The following is a 22,250-nucleotide window of genomic DNA, read 5'->3' on the forward strand; positions in this document are numbered from 1 at the left end:
CAGAACCACCGTCTGTCCACGGCCGTCAGATTACTAACTAAGCTAACCAGTACGAATTATAAAGTAATATATTGTTTTAGAAACGAGACGCTTAGTCTGTTCCTGGGAAAAAAAAAGGCATTCGAGCTCCATCAATGACACCAAGGAGAGGGCAGACAACACATTAACCCATTGGGCTTGATATTACTGAAGAATTGTGCGGTACTTTGTCAAGTATTTGAATTATAAACTGAATGTAAACAACGCTTTCCAAACATCAGAGGATTATCTGTGAAACTAGTTTGACCATTTTAGTGTATGTAATTATTATAATCTGAATCTTAAAAAAAACTAAACTTCAAGAAAGCAGATTGTCTTGCACGCCTCCAGCATCTGCCCTGTACTGGAAGTGCTGAATCGGACAACGTCACTCACTGTAACTATGTCGCAGTTCGTTTTCTTTTTTCGCGTTTCAGTTAAAACAACTAACTTTGTGCGCCAAATGGGCTAAGCCAAAAACTCTAGACACCAGTAAAATTCTGTATGCTAAACTGTCGTGTACTGCCTTAGTATACAAGTTCAAAAGTCTGTATTCATATAGCAAGTGAAGCCGTAACAGTACCTAAATATGAAGTTTGTTTTCCAGCTGACGGCGCTTGATAGAGTCGTGTTTTACTCAGTCGCTAGCACCAACCTCACGCGTGTCTATATTTACGGCATCAAGAAGCAGCTCTTTTCTGCGCGCACAAACGTGCAACGTTTAGACCGAATGCAAAACAACTGGCTTTAGTTTGACCCTCTGCGTGCAGGGGGTCGGTCAAAAGTTCCAGGCCGCCGCGGTGGCTCAGCGGTTATGGTGCTCGGCTGCTGACCCGAAAGACGCGGGTTCGATCCCGGCCGCGGCGGCTGGAATTTCTTTGGAGGAGAAATTCTAGAGGCCCGTGTACTGTGCGATGTCAGTGCACGTTAAAGAACCCCAGGTGGTCGAAATTTCCGGAGCCCTTCACTACGGCGTCTCTCATAGCCTCAGTCGCTTTGGGACGTTAAACCCCATAAACCAAACCAAACCAAAAGTTCCTGCAGGCCGCAGGGGCTGCTTTGAAGCGTTACAGTCGCGCGCTTAACACCGCTACGAATCTAAAAGGGTTTATGAAAAGCGAGAATGATGCGGGACCCCTTCCCGATACAGATACATTCAACTTCGAGGATGACGTAAATGACGATCCACATAGCCCGAAAGCAGACACTCTGGCCTGGAAATTTTTGACCAACCCTGTACATATACAGAAGAGGGAGGACTGAAAAAAAAAAAAAATCCTACTCGCGAGACGCATGCGGGTCCTCCTCTTTGCGCGAGCTTATAGCGGAGGGCCGGCGGCAGCGTTGTCGTGTTCTGTCAATCTGAATCATTCTGTCCGTCGTGACGTCACTCACGCTCTGTCCACATGCGCTGAGGGCGCCCCGGAAGGGGACCGTCCAAACACACACACACGTGCGACACACGCTGTTAGCGCATCTCGTTGTACAGAGCCCGCGCACGCACGGCGGTTTCGCGCCGCCCGAGCACGGCCGCATGCGCTACGCACGGCTTCACGCTTCGCAAAGCGTAACTGCATCACGTGCCCCAGAATCACGCCTCCAGGCGAACGTCGAGATCGAAACAAAAAGAAAAGAGCGTAAAGCCGACTAAGAAATAAATGACGTGACAGGAACGTCCATGTGAGACGCGCGAACGTGGTGAAGTATATATGCGAGTGCACGAGATTTGACACTTGCCCTCTTTCCTGGCATTGCGCGTTGCACCAACCCGAAAGGGGGGAAAAAAAAAGAGCAAAGCTTTTGCCACCTCCGCAACGTATCTCGTACGTCTCTTTAGTTTGAGCGCGCTCGCAGTCATGTTTGCAGCTGTCATTCGAGACAGGCATTTGTTGTTATAGGTATATGACGTGTTGAAAGGGCATCCACAGGTTCCATCGTGAGCCGCCCATAAAAGTCAAGCCACTTTTTGGAAGAAAGGCGGAAGAGACTGAATGAAGGATGTTCCGAAAGAAAACAGGACAAATATATGTGTAGAGCTTGGACAAGCGTTCGTTGACAGCGCAGAAAATAAGTGCACCGGAGACTCGTGTAACTGCCGGTTACGGTTAAAGCGCCAATTCAGTATTCATGTCAGGTCTGATCTGAAGTGTTGAGTGTTCTTTATTCCCATTGGAAAGGTCTTCAGTACTCATTCATGTACAGCCGCAAAATATGACAACGGGAAACTTGTGTCGGTGAGGAAAGAGCACTACACTTATGAATTATGACCATTAGCGACAAAACATGTCAGTAATCAGTGCACATTACCAAAGTGCCCAATTCCTCCATGCAACTTGTTTGCCCTTTATCGTGGCGTGCTTCGAAGCAAACGCGCAATATGATTCTAAAGACAGAAAATGCGGTATATAACTTTCTACCAGTCATGAATGCACTTTAACGTACAGCGAATATTGAAATAATGCTACAAAAAAAAAAAAAACATTCAGCATCCCTACATCACTCAAAGTCAAGGAAATACGCTTCATAGTGTATTTTGCTTCAAGACGAACACCACAGAACATTGAATGGTTATTCAATTCTTGCTACGGGAACGTACACTCTCACGGAGAGCCTTGTTGCTTGACATGACCTACACGTGACGGAAGGACGGCCACAACTCACAAGAAACAAAATCCAGGCGAGTTCGGTGATGCATCATTTACTGGGGTCTGCTCGCTGATGCCACGAAGATATCAACTCTCACTTGCACTCCAGCTAACTTGCTGACAGATATTGGCCCGAAGACAACTGAACAAGAGTTGATTTTACGCGGTTATTTTACAGGCCTTGAAGCGTGGGCAGCCTCCAGCACCGTAAACAATTATACAACCTTAAGAGTAGCTCGTGGTGTCTATAACTCACACCTTTGCAGTCCTCAAAAAGGGTATTTATGGGGAATTAAACACCCATACAATGGGTGCTGTATACATAAAACGACCGTTCTTAAAAGGGTGTTCGAGCCAATGAGAAACCTTCAAAAATGGTGCCGCAGGTACCTTTTGCACGATTTGCTTGCATTCCCGTGTGTCATTATAAATATGCAGAGCTGTTGGTACTCCAGTTTCAGTGAAACACGCCCCACCCTCAACGCTTAGTATATGGCACATAAAGCCACAAAAACGCGTAAGATGTTACAACTTCAGCGCATAATTATCCTGAGGATATCGAACGCGTAACCCACGCCCACGTACAGACGCATAAAGACCGCAAAAGGGCGGTTCATGCACTGCTGTAGAGCACCAGAACGTTTCGTATCATTAAAGACGCACATTCGGAAAGCATATAAAAAGCGTAGACCCCATATATCCGACCTAGCAGTTAGAGCACACGTATTTTATTTTGCAGTAAACTGCTGGCGGCACACGCAATAAATACAGTGACACTCATCAAGCTGCAAAGGTCAGTTTTCAGGAAGAAAATCGTAATTGGCGCCTCATTATATCTAGCTATATAAGCCCCTCCAGAGAAAACCTCAAGACCGCTTGCTCCCCACTAATCTCCAGGGGCATACTGGCAGAAGATGACCCCTGTTACGCCTTAATAAAAAAAAAAATGAGCACAGAATGGGTGTTACCCTGTTGACGACAGCCTGTTCAGTAAAATATTACGGATGTTATAAGATCAGCATAGAAGCAGTATGCTTTTCAGAGTGCAGCTTCATACCTACAGAACCTGATTAATGTATGGGAAACAAACTTTCTTATTTTGGTTCATACGCGCATTAGTATTTTTCAGGTAGCGTGCGCTGGTTCTTGTGCCCTGTTGCTAACAAGACGCTGTTCAGCGTGAGAGCCCCCAGCTATTTCGTTTCCGGTGAGATGCGTATAATACCTATCAAAAAAAAAAATCAAATCTTAAAGAGGATAAACCTTCTTCGCCCTATTTCTCTTAGTCTATACGAAGGAGGAGGAGGATATAGAAGAGGAAAAGCAGGGAGGTTAACCGAAATAATAATCGGTTTGCTACCCTACACGGGTGAAGGGGGTGAGGGGATAAAAAAGAAGGAAGGAGAAAGTCTATACGAAGGATCCCGATAAAATGCTGCCCTCCGTAAAGTAGCGTTTAAAACTTTTCAAACGCTTCTCGTTCCTCTCAAAGGTGCGTGTTTTTTTTTTTTTCTCTCTCCTTTTGCGGGTTCCCAAATGTTCAGTCTATCGGTAGCTTCATTGTGTTTCGTATATTGTTTTAGGACAAATACCGCAAAAAGCCATCGGTTCGTAATAACGTCGCCCACTCGCCGCTCTCTACAAGTGCACACCGGGCAATTTTAATCGAACCGCATGCTCCGCGAGGCGGTCAGTGCCCGGGCGCAGATCAACTGGAAATGGCGGGCTGACCGTCCAGCGACGCAACAGCGGCAGCGCGTCAAAGCGAAGAAGCAGGAAGCGCCTGCACGAAGCCAGGGCCCTGCAGCGACGACCAAGATGGACGTTCTGTCGCACCGACAACGATCGGCGCCCCGCTGCGCCTACGTGCTCCGTCTGTAATGAAGCATGAATGCCGTACGTGCCGCGGCGCGCCGAGCTCCGGGGGGAACGAGGGGCGCGGACCGAGTCCGCCGGGCCGCCCAAACCTCGGCGGCTCCACAAAGGGCTGTGGCCGAGCCTCACGTGCAGGCACCACCCAGCGGCCATTGTTTCGCGCGGCCGCAGAGTGCCGCGACCGGGGCCCAGTGTGACCGGCAGCGGGCGCGTGTATCGGATGGCTCGCGTGCCCCGACGACGATTAGCGGCTCGCCCCGAAGGTGCGCATTCACGGGGGCGCGGGTTCGCGACTCGCCTCGCCGCCGGGTCGTTCGTCATTCGAGCCGCGCAGCTGAGCGCACGCGGCGAGAAGCGTCAGACGCTCCACTGAGGCGACTGCTACAGAGTACGCGTAGTGCAGCACTTGCTGTCTGCTTTGGTACAGTGAATGGAGGCCCGAAAGCGCACAGTAAAGAAAGTTTTCTTTTTACGAGTTTCGCCAATTACACTCCGGACACAAGGAGCTACTTCGCACTTGTGCCCTTTAATGTCACGTGCATGAATACCTCCAGAGCTACTCGGCAGGCTTATTTGAGTTACGCTGCTATTCTATACTCGGTCATCCATTACCTAATTGTGTCTGCTGTACAAAAGAGATGTCCCAACACGTCTGAAATCGAAGCCGTGTGCTCTCGAGGATGCCAGTGGAAGACGTGAAAAAGCGATGCTCCGTAAAGAGTCGTTGCCTGCGGCGGGATGGGGTCCAAAAGCGTCATTCATTTCGTGCCTCCGTATTCTTTTCGCTATTCCATTTCTTTTTTGTTTTTGTTTTCTGCGCTCTCGCACTGGCGCGTTCTTTGCAACGCTTCCTATATCGCAGGTTCGGTTCGCCGCGAGCGTATAAAAGTACGTTTCCGCTCCAGGAGCAGACGTTCCCTTCTCGACACGTGCACTGGAAATGACGTGCCGTAGGAAGTCTCTAAAAGAACTCTTTGTAAACAAAAAAAAAATGGTAATAAACAGTAGAGATAAGACGGAACGGGCTCCGCCCGCCTTGCATCCTCCATGTACGCGCTCGCGTCGGCCCAGGTGGGCATATGCGCGCGTTCCTCTCGCGCTATTTACCGCCTAACGCGCCCAGAAACGCGGCGCGCGATGCCCCAGGCGGTGGCGGCCCGGCACACCCCGGGGCCTCCTCCGCAGACAGACAGAGACGCAGCACCGAGTGAACTTTTGAAAGGGCTCTTTTGAAGGCGGTCACGCCTTTGAGCACGGCGCGGCCAACAGGCAGCGGTGCGCGGACAGAGGGAGCTTCCTGAAAATTAATTTCTGCTCCGAATGCGCCGGCGGGGCCCAAGGGGGCATCGTTGTGAGTCCGCGGGTGAGCTGCTGCTGTGCCGCCGACGCAGAGACGGCGCGCGCTGCAAAGTGCGCCTTTGCTGTGCGCCGGCCGAGGGGAAAGAGGCGCCCGCGTTATGCGTGTGACGCGATGCGTTTCGCCGCTATTAATACGGGAAGGGCCGCTCCCCCTCCTCCGCGCGGCGCTCCCACCTTCGCGCCGCCAGTGTTCTGGCCCGAGCCGCACTCGCCGTGTCGCCATATATCGTCGCCTTCCCCAACTTTCTCTTATTGTCGTGCACTCCCAACGGGCACAAGGTCCGGCCTTCTCATTGGAACACGCAGCATTTGTGACAGAAACGCTTCGCTTAGCTCAGCAGCATATCGGGAGCCCGTGCTGTGCGTGCTACTTCTCGGCATTTTATAAATATAAATAGGAAGCTGGTAATTGTGAACGCATAAAGACACGCATACAGGTTGAATGGTTTGAAAGACGTTCTGCACACATACTACGAGGTCTTCGTTTATGCGACGCAAATGACGCTATGTGGTAGCGCAGAACAGCATCCTTGAACGCTCTAATGCACTAACGCCTCAGTCGTTGTCAGCGGTGCATTTTATTTCTGCCACGCTTAGCGGCAGTGGGATGGGTGACTATACCCACACAAGACAGCCCGAAAGAAATCGAAACAAGCTTATTTCGCACTCAGCCTGCTACGGAGAAGAGGAACAGTTAGCTTAATCGCAGCAAGGAAAAAGAGCTGTGAGGTTACGGTGGCCTTGACGACGCCAAGCATTTAGTGGAACTGGACGCAGAACTATAGCATAGGCGATGTGCTCTCATTGTGGGAGGGACAGAAATGGCGGCCTCGCGTTACGGAAAAACGTGTCGGACGATCGGGAGCGAGTGACGCGTGCCATCCATCTCCCCGGCCGCGCATAGGTAATCGGGCACGCGAACCGCGGCGCGGCGAGGCCCTATGAGGCGTGTCGTATTCGGTGACAGGCGAGGCCCAGACTAAATAAAACGCGTGCACGGCGCTGCTCGGACAAAGCAAACGCGGGTGCCGCGGGCGCGCAGCGGCTTCCTCGGGCGGCGCATCATTACAATGAGTGATTAGCGAGACGCGGGCCGGCCTTCTTCGCCCCCTCGCAGCGCGCTCGCGGCGGGGAGACTCGGGCGTGCAGATTCTTGGCACGCCTGGCGAGATTCTTGGGCCATGCGGGCACGCAACGCTCGCCGCGCGTGGGACAGTCGCCGTAGCCGCTGTTGCTGCGTCGTCGCCGCGGCGGCGCGAGTGTGCAGCGCACGGGGTCCCGCCGCTTATCTGGGCGTGACAGCCGCCAGAGCCCGGGCCTGTCCACGCCGCGGCGTGCCGCTAAAGGGGGCTCGTCGCTCTCTTGCTCTTCCTGCCGCCGCCGCTGCAGTGCACGCGCGTCTCGCGCGATGAAGGCATCGCGCTTGGGGTGCACCCCCTCCCACCCCACTGCACGATCTCGGGCAGGTTGCGCCATTTGTCGCTGCTGCTTCTCTTCCTCAGCCGCTCGCTTAGTTATGCATTTTTTTTTTTATGCCGAGGTAATTTGTGTTTGAGAAGCTGACAGTACAAGAGAGTTTCCACGAGGCCGCCTGAATTGTGCGGGGTGGCTGTTATCTGCGTGGTCTCAGAGAGGCGGTGCCGTCATTCGTGCTTCGTTTGAAGCCTTTTGATGGCGTAGGCTATAAACGCTTGCATGTATGGTGAGCAGGGCATTGCGAGCGGAGCCTTTCACACGTGCCCTCGGCAACGGCGTGTGAGAGAGGGAAGACGTAGTTGGGACCTCGCCGTTCCTTGTTTCTCGCAGAGACGGATGGCCGAGACAGATCTGCTGAACGCGAAACGATCGGTCTGCGCTGGAACCGCGGATTTTGAAGACAGCATGCTGCGTAAAATGGTATAAAAAAGGCGCAAACATGCAGCAAAAGAGAGAAGACAGCGGTGGGGGGCTGCTGCGGCGGCGTCGGCGGCACGAGGCACAGGGGACCAGGAGAATCTCCCAACGCGAGGAACATGCGAAGGGATTCTATCTTGAGATCCCACAAGCGCGCTCGAGCCATGGCTCCTCTTCTTCTTGCGCGTTGCCGCGCGGCGCGAGAAAAGACGACAAAAGTGGCCCGGAAAAATAGCATCCGCCCCAAAAAAAGTCGCTCTCTCCCGGCGAGCAACCGGGCGCCAAGGAGCGATGCGTGCGCGGGCTATGCCACCGGGGACGACGCGGCGGCGGCGCTCCCAAGTGTAAGCGAATAAAACGTCTCCCCCTCCGACATGTCGCCCCCTCTTTCCCCGGCCTCCCACCGTCGTCCTCGGCGCGCTGCTTCCTGGCATTTTCGTCGAGGTTTTCTACATTTAACCGCCTTTTCCTCGAATATCACTGCAAAGCTCGGCCGTGCACTGCCGCTATTGTTCTCGTTGGGATATCGCAGCGGTCATAGTTTGGCCGCGTTTAAATACGAATTTTAGCGGACGCTGCGAGTTTTAAAATTTTAGCCAGCTCTGCATTCGAATTTTCTGCAGTTCAGAATAACGTTCGAGCTCTTCTTTCTTTGCTCCTATCTCACTTTATACCATCTCTGATTTCACAGCTTTCGTGGGCTCTTTTTTTTTCTGTTCTTTCTTTAATGATAAAATAATTTTCTAATAATTGCGTGCAGGGTGTGAGACATGTGGCTCTCGAGATTCCCATTGGCAAACAGATGTTCACTGTTCGGCGTGTCTTGTCGCCATTTTTCGATATTTTCACAAACATATATCAATATACATTGCGGCCATTCAGCCATGTCGTGCATTTAACCCCAACCAGAAATTGACGTAGGGTGTTTCGTTTTGCTTCACTCACTCGAGCTGCCTATACGACAAAGTACCTAAGCTTGCAATTTCTGCCCTACTTGTTTGCACATTGAAACATGCACCTCTTCGATTTAAATGACGACGTGATGGAACGATCTGACATTTTTAGCTTAGATTCATGGGTGGAATGGGCCAGTGTACTTTAAACACGTATACGCGCACTTCCTTTTACAAAAGGGAGTGCGCGAGAGGACAGCTTATTTCCTTTTCACTCCTTTCTGTTAACAGTGTAGTTAAGCGAAATAGCAAGGCGACTTCGTGCACACAGGGCGAAGTTGACTGCTAGTCATCCCGTGTGGTTGGTTACGCCTTAGTAATTTCATATAACATTTCACAAGTCGTTGATGCCATCCCGCCACACACACAGATTGCCTACAAGGTTACCGCGTTATACTCTGAGATGCGCTTTCTTTTTTTTTTTTAAATTTCAGGTAAAGGGAGCTTTCAGACACCCTGTATGCTGTCACGACAAAAACGCTGCGCCAGTATGCCACACTCTCCTCTTGTTGACACCCAGTACGTGTTTTTTTACGATCGAATGATGTCGTCTCCGTTTGTGTTCCCCCAAAACCTTCGGTTTTAAGCATACTTCAGCGTCCTGTGGAGGAATTTTTATTCTACTCCAAAAGTCGTACTATATAGTGTCACATAGAATAACGTCACAAAAGTGGTCTTTGACCTAAGTCGAGCTTGTCACTTTTCTCTAATTTTTACTCTGTTATCTACAAAAAATAATTCAAATTGATTCATCACAAATCCTACGGTATGAGACAGCGCTGCCAGTACACATGGCACAGACTTCGTGTTGCGTCGTTTCCAAGCGTGAGAGGCTCGCTTACGCGATGCATGCCCTCTGGCTTCGGCTGCTGCACCACTTCATTTCATTTAGCTTTAGCTGCGTCTGATAGCCGCTCCCAAAGGCAGAGGATTTTGACCAATTGCGTGTCACGACGAGTTCGCAAAAAAAAAAAAAAAGCCCGCTAAATCGCCGCTTCTCTCGCGCACGTGTGATGCTTTGTTTCGCCCTATCATTAAATATTTCCCCACCTCGAGACGTTGCGCCATTTGTTCGCCTTTCCGCTCATTTTCATCGCGAGATCATTTTCTCAACGCGAACGGCTTCGTTTTCAGCGCGCGTGCTGTGTTTTACACCGCGTAAGGCAACAAAAGGGCGCGAATACACATTCGTGCACCGACAACGCTCGTCCAAAGCCCTAAGCCGGGAGGAGGGGGGGGGGGACAACCCGCAGTGCGCGCGCGACGCAAAGCCTCCCGCGTGCAGCCTCTTGAGCATGGAGAACCCTTTCCGCGGAAGCAGCCGCGTGATAGTGGCAGAGCGAGCCCTTTATAAAGTGCGCTGCATCGCCCCAACCCGCGTTTCTCGTTGCTCCAACTCCCTCCAGGTCGTCCTCAGCTTTTCCTCGCTGCCGGAGATTTGCGAGTGCGCGGCAGGAAAGCCCCAAGAGCCCCGCCCCACTCCTCCTTCGCACTGCGCATTACCCGAGACGCGCTTACTGGCTCTGAAGAGGGGGGGGGGGGGGGGCATCGGCTCGAATGCCTTGTTGGCTGGAGAGGCCTCGCGCGCTATCATCGCGCCCGCAGCTCGGGTGTCGCGCGGGGAAACTCCCGCGGCCGGCGCGCGCGGTTATTACGGCCCGTAAATTAATAACAACGGCGGCGTGTACAGCTCCTGAAATATCGTTTGAGCACGTGTATACGAGCCACGTTTCGCGAGCCGGGGCTCTCCGCGCAGGATTAGGCACCCGGCGGAATGCCCGCGCGCCAGGAACGCTCCGGCGCTTATTTCTGCGCGCTGTCGGCTGCGCGTGCATATAAAGCCCCGGCTGCACTAGCGGCGAGACCGTCGTAGGCGAGGGCCGGATTCGCGGAGAGAAAGGAACTATACTCACTCCTCTGTGTTTCTGGCCGAGAGAAATGATGACGCTCTGATCATATGCTCGTCTGGCATCCGCAAGCGCGGATCGATTACGGCAAAAAAAAAAAGAAAAAGAGAAAAGAACGCTTCTAGATAAACAGGGAAAGGCGGAGTGCGGGGAACAAATTTTTTGAGTTTATACCGAGGCCGGGGGAACCTAACATGGCGTCATGAGTTGTCTGTTCGACTCAGTGGTTCGGTTTTTGGCGCCGCAATGGCATCACGGCCAAGTCAACTATACGTCGACAAACACAGTGACGATATAATTTTGCTTCGCGACGAGCATAAAACGATTTCTTAATTGGAGCGGCGTACGTTAAGCACCTGCGTCTCTCTTTACTAAGCTCGCAAATACCGGGCTTACTTGCTGTAGTGTATAAAGCGAGATATATACCGGAAATTAAAGGGCATATTTCTTTGAAGGACAATGGGGCGCATTTATGCAGCACGGCAGTAATATGTGGGCACGTAGCTCTTAATTTTCAGTTTGAAAGTTGTAAAGAATAAAAAAAAAAATGGGAAGAAAAAGCTACCGCCATAGCTGTCGATAGTATGGCGTAATTGACGACGTTTTCTCTTGCAGCCGTCTTTCAACAAAATGCGCTGGGGGTGCTTGGTATCTTAACCTAGTTCAAATGAATGAAAAGTTGACTATTCAGCGACGATATAATCGACAGAACGTGGGCCTCCCGGCAGCGGCTAAACACCCACCAACGGCAAAATCCCTACGCTTTCATTCAGGCCAAGCGAAGCGTGCCGCTTTTAGAGCCCGGTCACGTGGGTCGACCCTCTCCGAAGCGACACGTGTCCGCGAACTTGAGCCGTTCGAGCCGCCGCCGTCATTGAAGCGTGTTTTTCTCGCGGCGATCGCGTCACCGGGGGAGGGGCGCCTATTTCCAGTGCTCCTAATTGCCGCTCTCGATATAGTCGTCACGCAGGCCCCGCATAAACCGGCCGCGACATCGTTTAGAGACAGCGGCCCGCCTCCGGCAGCAGCGGCGAACACACGTAAATAGTGCCTCTCTGCGGGGAGAGGAGGGAGCGCGGTCCGCAATCGCTCGCCGCTATCACGCAGCTCGCTCTTTCCCCCGGCTCTGGCGCTTTTTCATTCCGACTGGGAATCCCAATTTATTTTCCCGGAGCCACCCTGTTCAGCGGTGCGCGCGTGCATCCCCCCTTTTTACAAATTTAAACCCGACCGCCGCGGCGGCGGTGGACGCGAAAAAAGGCCCTTGGCCGCGGATGAAGCCCCGCGCACAGTCTGCGCTTCCCCCGGAGCACAGTCGGCAGGAATCCCTGGGTGGGCCCTTATCGCCGCTGCAAATCGAGCCCGTTGGCGCTCATGAAAATGGCAGCGCGTCGACGCACTGCGCCGGGTGGTCTAGCTCTTCCGCTCGCCGGTGCGCGCAGCTTGAGAGGAGCATCTCCCGCGGAAGGCCAGGTCGCCGATGACGCGAGAAAATGTGCTTGCCGAGTGCCGTGAGGTGAAGTCGGCAGCGAGGTGCCGCGGGTGGTGAGGCTATCATCGCTCGTGCTTCGGGACGCTGGTTAGTTTTCGCGGCTGCCTCTGCGCGGAGCAGGGATTCGAAGGAAAACGTACTGGTAATGCTGCGACTGGAATCGCTTCCATTTTCTCTTCTTCCTCTTCTTAAAACGCCATTTCCCGCGGGAAAACAAACAATAGCCGAAAAAAAAAATCAATGATCAGCCTACGATTTCGGGTCTGCCCAATGTACGGGAAGGCTTCCGTAAGCCATCGGCGACAACGTACAAAGCAAAACGGAAGTAACTGTGGTTTTGAGTTTAAAGTGCGCGCCCTTTGCTTCATGTTAGATGTTTCCGGCATCCTAGTGTTGGGCAACACCGCGACGAAACGAACTGGCTGTCAAGCGAATAAGGGGCTGAAAATGTGCCCGTGAAATGCAGCGTGAATCTCTGTTTCCTCCAGTTGCGTTCACTTTGGTCGTACGGTGTTCTGTGCCTTACTGCACAAATGCACGAATTAACTTCCTCAGCGGTGTAAAATGACCCCAACAAAACACTTAATTGCGATTCGTTATCGCTGTAATCCTTTCATTCAAACAAATGTTGAATTCTACGGGTACGCGCATCTGCAGCAAGTGCCATGCAAGGACAGAGAAAGAGCGAGATAGACGAGATCACTCTTACACTCTAAACAGGAAAATAGTAAAAAGGGAGTATAGCTGTCCTATAGCACCCTCCCTTTTATAAAAGGAAGCGCGCTAGAAGGACAGCATACGCCCTTTTTAGTTCCATATAGGCGTATTCGTGTTTTGAGTGTGAAGTGGAGAGGAAACGCTTTTCAGGCCATAGAGCGGTACATGCAGCTCCCGGGAACCTATTCCACCACGCAGCCAACAGGACTCATTCTTACGAGAGTATGTAACTGGGCACAGGTTTGTTTCCTTGACGGGGTGATCAGCACACCAAAAATAAAGGTTAAAATAAAACGAACAAACTAAAAGTCGCACGCTAAGGTTGCGGCGCTTATTAAAGAACCACGGAGCGTCGGTCGCGGGAGCAACAGGGAGCCCTTCCACTAGGGAGTCCTGCGAAAGCCCGTGTGGCACGCTGGAACGCAGAACGTCACGTGTTATTACCTCAGCGTAGACACGAGCCCCCAGGGCGCGCACCTCGCCCTGTCTTTCCGCGGCGGCACGCGAAAAGGGCCCACCCCCGCAGCAGCAGTGCGCTCCCCCTCCTCCCCGGAGGAGCTGGCTGCGGAGGAATCCTGTCAGCGCCGCGGCGCTCCGTCTCCGAGCGGTTCGTTCCACCTGAACAGCTGCCAGCGGCGGCGGCGGCGGCAAGGCCGCTTATTAACAAGCGACCGTGCGGCCGCTACCGCCACCGCTGAGAATAGCCTCATTAGTTGAACAAGCGCGCCGCCGCCTTCGGTTCCCCGCAAGCGGAGGGAGAGTCGCCGGTAAATATAAACGCAGCGCCCGCCCGCTCTATTCGAGGCCGCCGCAACGTGCCGGCGGGACACTGACCCTCGCAGCTTGATCACTGGCGGACGCGTCTCGCACCTTCGACCGGTCTCGGCACTGCACTGTGTCAGGGCAGGGATACTTGTTGGGCGAACGCCCGAGTTTCTACCACCCTCCTCCCGGAGGAACGGGAAATTGGAGGCACTCGATACCCGGTGACGTTCACCCCGTTTACCAACTGCCGATCCCACAGTTCAGCGGCGAATGCCAAAAGGATAACGTAGATATCGAGACCAACACCACACACGCAGGCACGCCCAGCAACTGCCTTCTAAGAAGGGGCACACCATCCACGGCAGGGAGAAACAATCAGTCACAGACAGCGCAGCGACTTCTGTTCCGGCGACGCAATCTCCGGCCGGCGTCGCAGCATTATAAACGCGAGCGCGCAGCAAAAGCCAGTGCAGAACACTGCGCGCCATTCGAAAGCCAAAATGTCGACGAAGCAGCGGAATCAAAGGGTTCCCCTCTTGTCGGCGTCGTAAATCAAGGTTGGCCTTGGCAAGTCCTCCGACGCGTCACTCTCGCGCGATGACAGGGACTTTTTAAAACACCTCTCCGAGGGCAGCGTGCCCTTTGGTGAGCGACGCGCAGGGGCCGCGCGCGAGCGCGCACCTAGCCAGCCGGGCCCGGTGCGTGAAACGAGCGCCGACATGCGCCCGCGTGCGCCTCCGCCAGGTTACCTCGCATCCGCCGCGGATGCGCGGTCCGGGCGCTGCGGCGCTTTATTCTTGACGCTTTGCCCGCCTTTTTGCAGCTCGTTCATCATCTGCGCTCGCTCTTTGTTAGCTGTGGTGCGCCCCGTGTGAGCACCTTGTCTCACTGTCAGCCGCGCCTCCCCCCTCGCGCCAGCAACGTGTCCCCCGCATGTTCGCTTTGTTGTATACCCGCTTTTGGGCTCGCTTTATTTTTGCATAGCTCCGCCGTCTCCGAGGCGCGAGCGGTTGGTGCTAGGGCCTCGCGCAGCGGGCAACGCGCGCTAACTAGACACTTTTCTCATCGCGCCCTGCGGGGAGGCCCAAAAATGTCTGCATACGCTCACCTAGGGCAGCCACTGAGCGCACGGTAGACGCGAAAGTGGGCTGGTAACGGACGCTTCAAGGTCGGCGTCGAGAACGGCGCCATGTCTGCGGTTGGTGATACAGTGGGTACGCTGGGGATTCCACGAATCGCCCGGTCTGTCGGACCACTAGCCTCTGCAAGAGGCTTGGCACAGGTGGTACTCAGCCAGTACAGAGACTGATGAATGGGAGAGCATTGTGGAGTAAATTCAGGACTTGAAGAAAGCCAAAATCAATTAAATAAACAGCCGTCAAGATCAGCCCGTTAAATTTCGCCCCTCCCCCTCATAATCTTATCAGTATCGGAAGATGGGACCAATACATTCCCTGCCTTTTTTTTTTAAGGCGAATATAAACATTTCCAGATGCAAAGCGCGAGCAGTGTTTGTATACTAGACAGTGATGGTGAACATGGCAATGGCAACGTTTTTCGCGTGGGCGAATTTTTTGCGTGACGGGACATGGCTGGTTCTGTGACGCGTGCTTTGTCTCCTCTCGTGTCTGCGCAGGTCATGGTGGCGTGAATCAGCTGGGCGGCGTGTTTGTGAACGGCCGTCCTCTGCCGGACGTGGTGCGGCAGCGCATTGTGGAGCTGGCCCACCAGGGAGTGCGACCCTGCGACATCAGCCGCCAGCTGAGGGTCTCCCACGGATGCGTCTCCAAGATACTCGGAAGGTGAGGCACCCTACACACATGGCACCCTGTCCGCACGAAGTTGGAACAAGTGGGGAAAAGCGCGACATGGCACACCTGCTTGTGCAATGCTCACACCTCTCTCCCACGTACGCACAAAACTTTGCAGAACACGTGCTATAGTATACGCAGCGGGAATTATAGGTAGAGTTGTCGGCGCCTTTATCAAATCAAACGGCTTCGCTGACTTTTTCAGCTGTCTAAAAAGGCGCGCTGATTTTTCTCCCTCCACTGGTCCGGCCAGCTTCCAGCCGAGGAGGCGCCCTTTAATTTCTATTTAAATCGCGCACGCAGCCACGCTCGACAGGTGCCCTGGCAGAGTCGCCCACGCGTCTCCCTGCGCCCAACAGATGTGCTCGTTAACTCTGACCCTCGCCATCTCACTCGTGGCTGTCAGGGCTGCTCCCGGGCTGCTGACTGCGTGCTGTGGCGGCGACTGTCCCCGTTCAACCCGCGGGGAGTGAAAAGAGCCTCTCTCGCGCGCGCAACGCCTCGCGCATATGCACCCCAGCCTCGACTTCGCGCAACAACTGGCAGCGAATTTCTTCCACGCGGGCGCCCGCGAACAAGCTGACCAGAAACCATCCCCACCCTTACTGACTCCCTCCGAGAAAATTTACTGCGTCCTCTCCAACGCGCTCGGCAAATTCCATAACTTTTGGGTCATTTCCTCCTTTCGCCAGGCTTCGGAGGGAAACGTGCGCGGACGAGCGCTCGCCGAACGGGACCTGTCTCTCCTTCCCCTCCGTGCGCCGGGTCCATAGATGCTCGAATGCACCCCGAGTTTCACCCCTGTTTTGGCGCACATAAAGACCAGGCGGCGTACGCGGAGCAGCGACCCCCCCTGCATCCGTTCTCTGCACCACCCTTCACAGAAACGGCTGCGCTTGGGTCGACAAAAAGCCAAGCTGTGCGTGCGTGTGTCCGCGCAGTGCATGCGCGTGGCTGGTGAGGGACACTGATCGACTCGGCGGCGGCCCGCGAGATGACATCAGCGCGGTTCACTGGCGTGCGTAATAATGACATCAGCAGCGCCACCCGACAACCGTCTGTCTTAATCTGACTTTAAAATGGACCTCGCCCGAGCCGCGCGGTCTGATGGATACCGCTTTTCCGGGGACAACAAAAGGTCCCGTTGTAGCGTAATGATCTCCTGAAAGACTGGGGCCGACTTAATTGTGCTCGGCCGCCTTCCTTTGTGCGCCAACCAGATGGCGGCGCGTTCCGGGCAGCCGCAGCAGTCTCTTCGCGCCTAAACGTCGCTTGAAACTGCGTGCATGCGGATATGAGAGGTGGGTGTGCCGAACGCGTTCTGCAGCCAACGCGAACCCTGTGTATGAGGCCGATGTACAAACAAACAGAACGGCTTCGCTGCAGAACGCTATGCTGATGCAGAGACCTTAGAACTCAAGTCGACTGAATAGTTAGCAGATGAAGCTTTGGGTGCAAACTCATTCCAGTATGCGAGGATAATAATCAGAAACGACACTCGCATGCGGTTCGCGAGTGGAAGTAAAACTATTTTAACCTCTTTATTAACCAACTGATCAGTTTGTTAATCAATGACTTCCCCCATAAGCGTCAAAAAATTTTAACCCGCCAAGTTGAAAAACGATTGTATAGACGAGCAGTTTAGAAGAAAAAAAATCAAATTGCATGCACCATAGATCTTTTTTCTTGTCCAAGCCTAAAGAGTGCGTTAAAACATTTTGTGGGCCCGCGAGATCGTGCGACAGCTTCTCCTGAGCGCGGCTGCAGCTCGGTCGAGTGGGGAAGCCGAGACAAAGCGAATCAGGGCTCACACAAAGCAAATTCACGAGCAAGAAAATGCCCCGTGCGCCGGATTTGTTTGGCCGCTTTGTTTTCTCTTTTTCCGCGGGTATAATTGCGGAGAACGCTTGCCACTGGGGACCGAAGCTCCGGGACTCCACGTCGCGGGGAGTGGCGCGCGTGAAAGATGGCTCGGCGCTCCGTCGCATGCGTTTTGGCCGGCCGCTGACCACGCCGCGAGGCTGGACGCTGGCCGCCGCTGGTGCGCGTCGGCTCAGCAGAGGAGCGACCTGTGGTTCGCGGGGGCCCCCGTATTAATTACGCGGGATGCGGAGGAAAAGCCCGAGGCGTAATTGCAGAGGTCGAGAGGACAGTGTGGCAATCACGGATCGATAGCTAATTTGGAGTCGCCCGACGCACGGCTGCGCCCGTTTGACGCGCGTGGTCGCTGGAGAAGCGTGTGGAATAACAGCCGGCGCCGGTTTGGCGGCGTAATATCTTATCCGACTGCTGCGCACGTACGGCAAATGACCAGCAACAGAGCTTGTTATGCACACACTTGCTGCGTGAACAGTACGGTCTCTTTCCTTGTGTATTTTTTTTTATTTCGGTAAGACGGCCTTTGTCTCTCCTTCAACGGCACATACGCGAACTGTACCTTTTAAGGGGAATTAAAGGCCATTTTGATGTATAAAATGTGTGCGCGTTGTCTTACGATCTTTTATGAAATCAGGTACAGAAATTGGCAGTTCCGTTTGTGCTTTGTCGCGCTGCTTCAGCTTATTCTGCCAGAGCTCCGACTCTAGCATATTGTAAAAGAAGTGGCTTAAGATTGCTTTTCCACTGTGAGTGAGCTCAATCGGCGCTTAGAAAACGGTGTAAACGCTTCTATTCAGCGGTTAAATGAAAGAAACTAGCTGTCACCCTGAGCAGGTCCGCGCGTCATACGTAACTCCCGTGTATTATATGCGCGTACGATGCGGAGCCAGAAATGCACCTTTGCACGCACATTATCTCTGTGCGTGAGAGAGAGATTGTGTGTGCGTGCATCGCAAGTGCCTGACTGAGTGAGAGCAAATGGGCGAAAGAGAGTGAGTGACACAATGGCCAACATGCTTGGGTGACCGAGAGAGCGAGAGGGGCTCAGCATTGCGCCTTTTTTCGTCGCACGCAGGTACTACGAGACGGGCTCGATTCGGCCCGGCGTGATCGGCGGCAGCAAGCCGAAGGTGGCCACGCCCAAGGTGGTGGACGCCATAGCCAACTACAAGAAGCAGAACCCCACCATGTTCGCCTGGGAGATCCGCGACCGGCTGCTGGCCGACGGCGTCTGCGACCAAGACAACATACCCAGCGTTAGCTCCATCAACAGGCGAGTGCAGCTGCACGCATGTGTGGCGTAGAGAGGGCAGTGGGTCTGAAACACGCTGTTCATTTCACTGCTGCCCGCCGTCAGTCATTTCATTTCCTCGCCATCGTGCAAGGGTAGCCAGCTGGATTTTCCATCCAGATAGCTCCCCTACTTTATTACTGCCTCTTGTGTCATTTCCTGCGGAGATTGTCTAGCGTAGCTTGCGCATCCGTGTGCGAGGTGTCACTTTGCGTGCGTGTGTTGTGCACAACCAGAAGCCTCCGAGCCTTGGCATTCCTCGCTATTTCGATGCCAAGAAAGCTGGGCTTTGCAGAGGACAAGCGGGGAGCGAAGAAAACACGGTGAAGCAGTGAGCACCTGCGGCCTTTAGAAGCTCGTAAAGACAATGCCTTTTGGGGCCGCCGGGGCCGCCAAATGGCCGCCGTAAATCCCCGCGGGTGGAGAGGTCTCGTGGGAGGGGGAGAGGGATCCGCCGTTCGGTCCGCGCGTCTATATCGCGAACGCCGGGCACGCGCGCCGTATACATCCCCGACGGTGGCAGGATATCGGCACTCCTGTTGATCCCGCCGACTTTTCGGCCGCCGCGGTGCGCGCCACTGAATCGACCGAGTGCATAGCCGCGGCTTTTATAAACCGCGCTGCATAGCGTCCGCGGAGGGCAGGGGGAGGACGGCGACGTTAGCCGAAAACAATAGAACAGGAGGGAGCCACGAATACAGACACGGATCGAGAGCTGGAGGGAGAGAGTAGCGGATCAAAAAGAGCAAAAAAGACCGTTGGAGAGAGTGGCAAATGGGCTCCGCATGGAGAACGGGCCTTCCCGGAGGAGTCTTCCCGCTCAGACGACATATAAAACGCATTTCGCGGCGCGTGCGCCGTTCCGCCACTTTCGCAGCGCCCTCTTCACGCCTTGGCGGGCACCTCTTTATGTCTCGCACGAGAACAGGCCTGCTAGAGGGTCACGGGGCGACCCAACTGCAGGGCCCAGCGCCGCAATCGATCGGCCTGGCCGAGCGGGCGCTGTGTAACCCGCCGCGCTCTCCCAGGGACCACTCGGGTGTTTTCTCTCCTATCGAGAAACAGGAAGCGTGCTCTTTGCAACCAGCCTGTGGCCTACGGTCTCCTTTCGGCACAATGAAAGGAGGGCCACGCGCTCAGCGATATGGTCCCTCAGTTAATTTTGTGTGTAAGGCTCTGCTACTTTCAAGGCCACACCAACGCGCACAGAGACACCGCTGCGGAATGCTGCCGAGTATTAGTAAAGATACTGGCTGTCTCATGTGTCGACTGGCTTTCCAGCGCACTGGTGTGGCCACATTCTCGACGCTTAATCAGGATCACGCTTGTCAGCGCAACTACGCACCTGCGGACAAAATGAGACGCCAAATCGAACACAACAGAAGCGCTTGGAGCCAGCAGCTGTCGACTGAGATACGTTTTAGCTTGAAACTAAGGCGGAAATGAGATTCGTCTTAGTTTGAAAATAGAAGGTGGAGAATACCGTGCTTCTTTGTGCTATTGTTTTTAAAGCTGTTCTGTAAACGAAGCTGGTTATACTTTGACTACTCTTCGTCTCTCGTGAAGGAAAACCCACGTCGTTGCTCAACGTCACTGCTTACTCTGCTGTGAGCCGGCAACTAAACTGCACCCGCGCAACAAGCTTTCAATATTTTCGGCACTGCTTTATATATTGTGAAAAGCCTTCGATGAAAGCCTGTTTTTAGTGCAGAAAGATCGAGCTAAAACAAAACAAAGGAAAAAAAACACGTTTCTAGCGGCCGAAAGGTGTAGGAGCCGAGTCTGCTATCGGGCAATCATCGTTTAAATTCATCGCCAGCCCATCTGCGCGGCCACAAGAGGACGTCTCTATTCTGCTCTTCGAGGGCCCTGGCGCGAAACGCGGAAGCTTATTAAACAGATAGCCATCACTCGCACCACCCATCGGCCTAGCAAGGGGCGACCGGAGAAGCGCTGGCGCAACACCACTCGCGGGCGTTCATCACACATTCAATCAGGCTCTCGGCGCGTTCGGGGCGCACCGCAACGACGTCCACGTAAGCGCGCGCACGCCGGGTAGGACGGGCGCCAATTACCCGAGCGCCGCCGCCGCAGTGGGAAGAGGCGCGCATCTCCATCCTCCTCCGGCAGCACCCACTTGGGCGCTGATCCCTTCGACTCCCTGCGACCCGCTGGCTCCTCCATTTGTGTCCCGAAGAGGCCGACGCGAACAGCCGCCCCTGTTCCCCGCCCGGCACCGTGCGGCGGCGCCCCTTATCCGGCGCTAATCGCAATATCGAGGACAGGGATTGCCACTTTTTTCTCTTGCTCCGAGCGGAAAACGGGAGGGGGGGCTGCTTGCGAAGGGCGCCCACATCGGAAGAGGAAAACGGACAAGCGTGGAGAGGGTGCTTCTGTTGTTGGCGCCGCGCACTCCTGCGGCGGTCCGCCATTAGGGAGACCATGTTTCGCTGGTCGGGGCTTATATTATTTATTAGCCGCAGGGCAGCGATTGGCCGTCGATAAACATGTCATCGTCGAGGGGGCCCGAGCGCGGCGCCGGCTCCGGCGGCGCGTGTTGAGCGTCAAGTGCTGGGGCCTCCGGCTCCTCGACGCGCCGAGCTGTGATGACAGATCTCCCCGCGCGCGGAAACGACAACGCCAATGACGCTTATAGAGAGTTCTGCCCGCAGAGTGCCCACTTGGCCCGGATATATTTTTCTGGTAATAACTCCGACCTGCGCTTTCTTGGGAGGCACCCGGATCGTCGGTTCTTGCTCCGTGAACGAGTGAGACGAGGTTTTGAGGGACTTAGATGTCGGTGCCTGCATTTTATGCACGAGTTATACAGCTGCCATTTTCCGATTACTTGAGCGGAGAATGCAAAGCCGCCTTGTAGCGATCAAGCCGCTCTTCCTCCTATTTCGTCAGCTGGCTGCGTATTTGTTTACCGCGGCGAATAAGGAAGTAAACTGAGCCAGTAAATTTACTTGCATGGATGTTGGTCTCTTCGTATGTCATCGTGTGGAAAGCTGCTTTCCGGATAAGGGTCATATAAGCCTGCTGTCTAAAGAACTTGAATGAAAACATGATTGGCTCTGAGTTTATACAGAAGCTGTGCACTCAACACAGCCCGGCCGAGCACTTACGATTATCTAGGCTCCAAGTTCCCAGTAGTCTTGCGCCCTCGGCGTTAGCTGGTCCCGAACGCTTCAGGTAGTCACTTGTTGCAGCTCGGCGAGGAGTTAAAGGAGCAAACTGTAGAATCTCATAAATGTATAATGAAATATTCGCTGCACAAAGCTAAAAAAAATCAGCACAGCATCATCATGCATATCTTTCACAGCAGAATGCGTGGCACTCTTTGATCAGGAGTGGACAACCCGCGACAGTGTGCACGTGTTCCAGCCTCCATCTTTGGAATGGCACGTAGAGCCCGGGGTTAGGCTGGCCTGGCGATCGGCGTTACTATTAATGGAACCATTTGCTTCAGTTCATTATAATATATATATATTAAAGGCCCTCAGAAGATATATATATATATTTCTGGCACCAGCTATTGGGCCGAGTGGTCAGCATTCCGCTTTTGCGATTCGGCTTCGCAAGGAGAGACCTGCCACGCGCATTCACTTTTCTTTCGACCATGGAAAAAGAGCGAAATGCGCTG

At 53.8% G+C, this 22,250-nt stretch overlaps 1 protein-coding gene across 8 annotated transcripts in view; it reads left to right on the forward strand.

The window, feature by feature from the left end:
- LOC149352183 (paired box protein Pax-5-like) overlaps window positions 1–22,250 on the forward strand; it is a 214,924-nt gene that overhangs the window by 137,720 nt on the left and 54,954 nt on the right. For all 8 annotated transcript variants that reach the window (XM_089581327.1, XM_089581328.1, XM_089581325.1 and 5 more), the window contains 2 exons: window positions 15,261–15,426; window positions 18,389–18,586. In XM_089581327.1, the coding sequence (XP_089437453.1) occupies window positions 15,261–15,426; window positions 18,389–18,586 (364 nt within the window). The remainder of the gene's footprint in view (window positions 1–15,260; window positions 15,427–18,388; window positions 18,587–22,250) is intronic.

Source organism: Amblyomma mixtum, chromosome 3 (genome assembly GCF_055824585.1).
Source record: "Amblyomma mixtum isolate Tamu chromosome 3, ASM5582458v1, whole genome shotgun sequence".
NCBI lineage: Eukaryota > Metazoa > Arthropoda > Arachnida > Ixodida > Ixodidae > Amblyomma > Amblyomma mixtum.